Genomic DNA, 6,707 nt, shown 5'->3' on the forward strand with positions numbered 1-6,707 from the left:
CCACCCAGCAGCAGCAGGCACACCTTACCATGTGGGAGGCCAGCAGACAGAGGGTGCTCCAGCTGGGAAGGTAGGGGCAGGCAATACCAGCAGAGGCAGACAGGCCAACAAAGAGCTGGACGAGAGGCAGGAGCAGGGCTGCCAGTCCGGGGCTCCCCATGGGCTTCCGAGGGGTCAGGGTATCCAGAACATGGCTGCACCTCCTGAAGGTGGGTGGCAGGGCCTTGCGTGCAGCAGCAGGGAGGGCAGTGCCAGCAGGAGCCCTCGCCTCAGCCTGCCCCTGCCCCACCCTGCCCCAAAGCTCCTTCTTAATCCCAACCAGCCGGCCAGGCCACATTCCTTCTCCAAGTGGAGGGACTGAAGGACACTTGCCCCCCAGAAAACCCTACTCCCCTGCCTGGAGGGCAAGGGGGTTTCCTGCTCTGGCAGAGAAATAACAGGAAAGAGGCCGGCACAGGGTTAGGGGGATGGATGGCGGTCTGCACCCACTTCTTAACTCCTCCTACTCCTGCAACACCCTGCAGATCAGACCCACCTCTTAGCTTGCTCCTGGCCTTGAATCTCCCCTGGACACGTGCTTCATCCCGTCACTTAGAAGACTGACAGAGCCATCAAGCACTTCTCCGCTGGAGACCGACGTGATTGATGCACCACTTAGAGCTGGGCAGGACAAAAAAGCACTATAGGATCCACAGAAACCTCACACGTCCCCCTGTGCATCCTGGCTCCCACCTGGCTGACTTTCAGGACTAGTGTCCAGCTTTCTCTCTCTACCCGTTGGCCAGTTCCAGCACTCCTGCCAAAGGGCCTCCAGCTTCAAGGATCCACCACTCAGTACAGTCTGCTCAGGAAGCCCCAGGTCTCACAGCTGAGCCCTGGAGCTGAGGGAGTGGGCCCCATGCATTGACCTGGTTTCCTGTGGTTTCCGATGCTGATGAGGCTCCATTCTCTCCGGGGACTCTCCACGTCGTCCCGTGGCTTCCTCCTGCTCACAGAGCATTTGAACTGCTTCAGCCCTCACCTTGGTGACACACACCGTAGAAAGTTTGGGGCACACCTACTGGGTGAAGGTATCTTGAGACTGTTGTTATCCCTCTGCACTTTCAGTAGCTTGATCATACCTATCTTTAGGCCAATTCTAGTTCTTAAGTCTTCAGGTCCACTGTCTACAGACCCCATTGTACCCATTATCCTAAAAATACCCTCTAGCTTTTGAGTTCCTTAGAAAGACCCTTTCTTATATCTTTATGTTTTTCCAGTGCCTAGCAATGGATGTCGTGAAATAGGTGCTCTGTAGTTGAATAAATGTAAATTATGTTTCATCTAAGCAGCAGTTTATCTATTTCACATTTCATAAGCACTTTCATATTTGATTCTCCTAAACCACCTTACAAGACAGGTAAGTGAGAATTATTCATTTCATAAAGAGAGAAATAAGGAAGCAGAAAGGAGAATGATTTGGTCAAGGTCTCTAGCCCAAGGAGCTCCAATCCTGCCATCCTCTCACAGTTCATTTCTCTTTCTACCATCCTTATGGTCTCTCCTCCCACTGCCTCATCCCCCTCTGCTCCTGGAAACCCAAAAGGGCCTGCCTGACACAGTTCTGTCTTTTGGCCTTGAAGTCCATCACTGCAAACAAATCAGTAAGATGTGAAGGGAGAAAAGGGTGGTCTGGCCATACTAAAGACAGGTTAGGGAGTCTTCCCCCTAAATTTCACCTAGCCCACAATGGTTTAGATCTATACCGATAATGTGTTTTCTAATGCTGGGGGCGTGAAGTGAGAAACTTGGCTCCATTCTAGAATACTTTTCTCTTTTAACTCCTTTTATCTTCTGATTTGATTCTCACAGTGAAAATATTTGGTTAATTGCTCCCTGACCCTGGCTAAGGTATGGTAGGAGAAGCAGAAAAGAAGTAAGACACCTACACACGTGAAATAAAGAATAGAAAGGGAAGAAAAGGACCACATAGAAAAGGCAGAGGAAGAAAGAAGAAAGGGCGAAAGGAGAGAGAAAAGGAGGTCTGTATTTTATTGTTTTGCTAGTTTATTGTGGAGCCTGTTCCAAAAAGGATTTTAAGTAAAAAGCACAGTGGGTGAATTCCAGCACACCCTGGGGAAGGGGGAGGGGGTCAGATCACAATTGCTGAACTCCTACTATCAGGCTCTGGGCTGTGTGCTTTGACCACATTATCTCATATTATTGGTACTACAACCCTTGAGGTCAGTCTTACTAAACAAACATTTACAGACTTGGAAACACTGGAAAGATTAAGTAACTTGTCCAAACACAAAATGGAAAGCTGAGACTTACCCCCATGTCTTTCTAGCTCTTTCTGTCAGAACACACTGCTTGGGGAGATCTGTGGTTTCTGGGCCCTGCAGTCCACAGAAGTACTAGATTGAGGGGACTTTCCTCATGGTGCAGTGGATAAGACTTTGCATTCCCAGTGCAGGGGGCGTGGGTTCAATCCCTGGTCAGTGAGCTAGATCCCCACGTGCATGCTATAACTAAGAGTGCTCATGCCACAACTAAGAAGCCTGCCTGCTGCAACTAAGACCCCGTGCAACCAAATAAATAAATTTTTTTTAAAAAATAGATGTCATGAAGGGCTTTAAAAAAAAAGAAGTACTAGACAGAACGATGTGATGAGTTGGTAGGATTAACAACATGGGGGGGAGAAATTGTAATAGTTGGAAAGAAAAAAGGATAGTAGGTCTTACGGGAGTGAGTTATCAATGATCAGATTTCTAGAACAGTAGGGATTGTTTGGCAAGTGTCAACAAGGGAGGAGTACTTCTGTGGCTGGAATAGGAGGGGGCCAACTCGAGTAAAGGCAACAGAGGTGTGTGGTAGGCCTGCAGCACAGAAGTCCTGTCCTTTTGGAAGGTGGCCAAGGCCTATCTCACCTATGGTTTGTATCTGAATGAGCTGATCCAGACTTCACTCTCCAATAACCTTTATGTGGGGAGCAAGCCAGGCGCTCAGGTCTTGGCAGGCCCCTATGCGTGCTCAGGTACAGAGTACACTGTGGGGTCCTTGGGCAGCCATTCTTCCTGACAAAGCCTTACCCATGCATGGACGCTGGTCAGACAATGCCGCAGCATCTCCAGACTCTTCCTGTAATGCCAGATTCCCAAGGTCTGTTGGGGCAACTGTGCCTACTGTTTGGGCACCCTGGGCAAGAAGGTCCAACCAATTAGACCAACAAAAACCAAGAGTACACAAGTGTTCCTTTCTTACTTCTGCTCTTCCAGAAGGGATCAATCTCCAGAATACCGACACAAGAAGTTATGCTTAAGAGAAGAGGAAGGGATCACCAATCTGAGAGGGGAACACCAACACTGCTCATCAAGGGAAGGGATTTTGGTATTTATTAAGCACCTACTATGTACTACACAGTTTATATACATTATTTTATTTAATCCTCACTACAACCCTGGGTGGTAGATGCTATGATCCCCATACATTAGATCAAAAACAGAGGCTCAAATATCTTGCTCAAGGCAAAAGGTAGCAAAATGCCTGGCTAGATTTCTAACCTAAGTCAGTGTAATATCAAAAACTGTTCTTCCCACTATACCACGCTGCCTTTCCCACAGACTAGATGCTCACTAAGGGTTCTTCCAAGGCCTACACCCTCTAGCTCTGTAAACATCAGGGATTAATAACCATTCCTCACATTTGTACAGTGTTACAGTTCTTAAAGCACCTTCACAAGATTTTACCTCATTTGATCTTCAAAACAATTCTGTGAACTTGGCAGGGCTGAACTTGGTACTTGAACCTGTCTTCTGATCCACATACAGTGCTCTTCCAATTAAATCAAGATCCCTTTCAAAGGGGATCTTGTTTACTTCAGGGAATACTACAACCATGAGGCAGGGGGAAAAAATGATTGGAAAGCCCAAAAAGCAGAATCCCAACAAGCCAACAAGCAGAAAACTAAAATGAACCAAACGCCTCTCTTTTTGTGTTGACAATAATTTTCATAATGGGTCTTTTTCTTTTTTAATTTTATTTATTTTTTGCTGCATTGGGTCTTTGCTGCTATGCGCGGGCTTTCTTTAGTTGCGGCGAGTGGGGACTACTCGTTGTGGTGCGCGGGCTTCTCATTGTGGTGGCTACTCTTGTTGCGGAGCACGGGCTCTGGGCACGTGAGGTTTCGGTAGTTGCAGCGCACGGGCTTACTTGCTCTGTGGCACGTGGGATCTTCCCGGACTAGGGATCGAACCCATGTCCCCTACATTGGCAGGCAGATGCTCAACCACTGCACCACCAGGCAAGTCCCTTCATAATGGATCTTGAAAAGCACTGTAAAGTACCACTCTAGTAATCAAATAAGTTTTAAATTCTTTTTTAAACTAATAATTATTTACATCCTGGTTCTTTAAAAATCAGCAATCTGTGCCTGGTGCACATAACTCCATTACCCACTCATTTCCATCTGCACCTCTCTGCTATCCAAATCCTACCCTTCACTCTAGTTCTTTGCTCTGACTTTAGTCTACAATAGCACAAGTTACTTCATTCAATAAATTCAGAGTGCATGCTGCACATTAGGTACAGAGCGAAGGGTGAGGAAAAGACATGTAAACTAGCAATTCTGTCAGTAGAAGAGATAAAATTAAAAAGCCATGTGAATCCAGAGAAAGAACCCTCACTCCCTGAAGTAGCCAGAAGGCTCCAGAATTACCGTATAAAACTAGGTCTTGAAAGATAAGTAATAAAGAAGTGTAAAAGCAGAAAAGGAAAATTTTTAAGGAAACTGGGGAAACATAGAACCAATATGGGGATTCATAAGAGGTTTTCCTGACTGAGACAGACAGTGTGTGAGTGACAGTATCAGGAGATAAATCAGGAGTGATGTAATGGAACCACATGTTGGAAATGTCTGAAAAGGATTAAGGAGTTTTGGTTGTTCAAAAAATAATGGCACATCGGGCTTCCCTGGTGGCACAGAGGTTAAGAATCTGCCTGCCAATGCAGGGAACATGGGTTCAAGCCCTGGTCCGGGAAGATCCCACATGCTGCGGAGCAACTAAGCCTGTGCGCCACAACTACTGAGTCTGTGCTCTAGAGCCCACGAGCCACAACTACTGAGCCCACGTGCTACAACTACTGAAGCTGGCACACCTGCAGCCTGTACTCTGCAACAAGAGAAGCCACCACAACAAAGAGCAGTCCCTGCTTGCCGCAACTAGAGAAAGCCTGTGCGCAGCAACAAAGACCCAACGCAGCCAAAAATAAAGAAAAGAAAAAAATAATGGCACATAGTAGGGACTTAATGATGATCCAGAGCTGTACTCTTGGTATACTGACTTGCACACAGGGATGCAGGAAGAGGAAATGAATATGAGGTAGAAGGCAGAGTTAAGTTTAGGACACACTGAGTTTGAAATGATAATCAGGACATCTAAAGGTTGTGTACCTAGAAGTACTGCCAGTACCTAATAAAGACTGAGTACATACCTAATGTTTTTGTTTTTTATTTTTGGCTGTGTTGGGTCTTTGTTGCTGCACGCGGGCTTTCTCTAGTTGTGGCGAGCAGGGGTAACTCTTCGTTGCGGTGTGCAGGCCTCTCACTGCGGTGGCTTCTCTTGTTGCAGAGCATGGGTTCTAGGTGTGTGGGTTTCAGTAGTTGTGGTATGGTGGCTCAGTAGTTGTGGCTCGCTGGCTCAGTAGTTGTGGCTCGTGGACTCTAGAGCGCAGGCTCAGTAGTTGTGGTGGCGCACGGGCTGAGTTGCTCCGCGGCATGTGGGATCTTCCCAGACCAGGGCTCGAACCCGTGTCCCCTGCATTGGCAGGCAGATTTTTACCCACTGCGCCACCCGGGAAGCCCCACACCTAATGTTTATAGAACAGAATGACTATAACTCTGGAAAGGGCAGAGACCTGCAGTTAGAGATCTGGGCATCATCCAGACACAATAGAGTCAAGTGGGTAAAAGCAAAGGGACACACATCTTTTTTTTTTTTAATAAATTTATTTATTTTTGTATGCGTTGGTCTTCGTTGATGTGCGCAGGCTTTCTCTAGTTGCGGCAAGCGGGGGCTACTCTTTGTTGCAGTGTGCGGGCTTCTCATTGCAGTGGCTTCTCTTGTTGCAGAGCACGGGCTCTAGGCTCGCAGGCTTCAGTGCTTGTAGTGCACGCGCTTAGTTGCTCCGTGGCATGTGGGATCTTCTCCGACCAGGGCTCAAATCCGTGTCCCCTGCATTGGCAGGCGGATTCTTAAGCACTGTGCCACCAGGGAAGCCCGACACACATCTTTCATGCAATAAATATCTACTGTGTCAGACTTTTATGTGCGAAAGGGTCTTTAGTTCACAGATCTCTTTCCCACTTCTATTTTTAACTTCTCTGCTCCACACCATTACATACTGTGTTCATTAGTTGTTTCACATGGATATTACGTTTCACCTAGATTGCAAATTTTCTATATGCAGGATACTTTAAAATTCTTTTGGATACCATAAAACAGTATTAGACACATAACTAACACTGTTAACACTGAATGATAAACATGAATGTCCAACCAAAAGACGAACCCATAACCCAAGGTGGATAAATGAGAACAGACCATTTGAGAGGTGGAGGTTAAATGTATGGCCCACAGTAGTTCCTGCCAATCAGCTGCAGGGTTGCAACTATGACTTAAGTTCCCTATGTCCAGTTCATTTCCCCACCGCCACTGCCAGGTTTCTCG

At 46.8% G+C, this 6,707-nt stretch overlaps 1 protein-coding gene across 1 annotated transcript in view; it reads right to left on the reverse strand.

The window, feature by feature from the left end:
- IL17RE (interleukin 17 receptor E) overlaps window positions 1-6,707 on the reverse strand; it is a 31,455-nt gene that overhangs the window by 10,569 nt on the left and 14,179 nt on the right. The window contains exons 2-3 of the mRNA XM_067043474.1: window positions 536-985; window positions 29-203 (exon numbers count right to left, since the gene is read on the reverse strand). Coding sequence (XP_066899575.1) covers window positions 29-160 — 132 coding nt within the window. The 5' untranslated portion in view covers window positions 161-203; window positions 536-985. The remainder of the gene's footprint in view (window positions 1-28; window positions 204-535; window positions 986-6,707) is intronic.

The sequence above is a fragment of the Kogia breviceps genome, chromosome 10 (genome assembly GCF_026419965.1).
Source record: "Kogia breviceps isolate mKogBre1 chromosome 10, mKogBre1 haplotype 1, whole genome shotgun sequence".
Lineage (NCBI taxonomy): Eukaryota > Metazoa > Chordata > Mammalia > Artiodactyla > Physeteridae > Kogia > Kogia breviceps.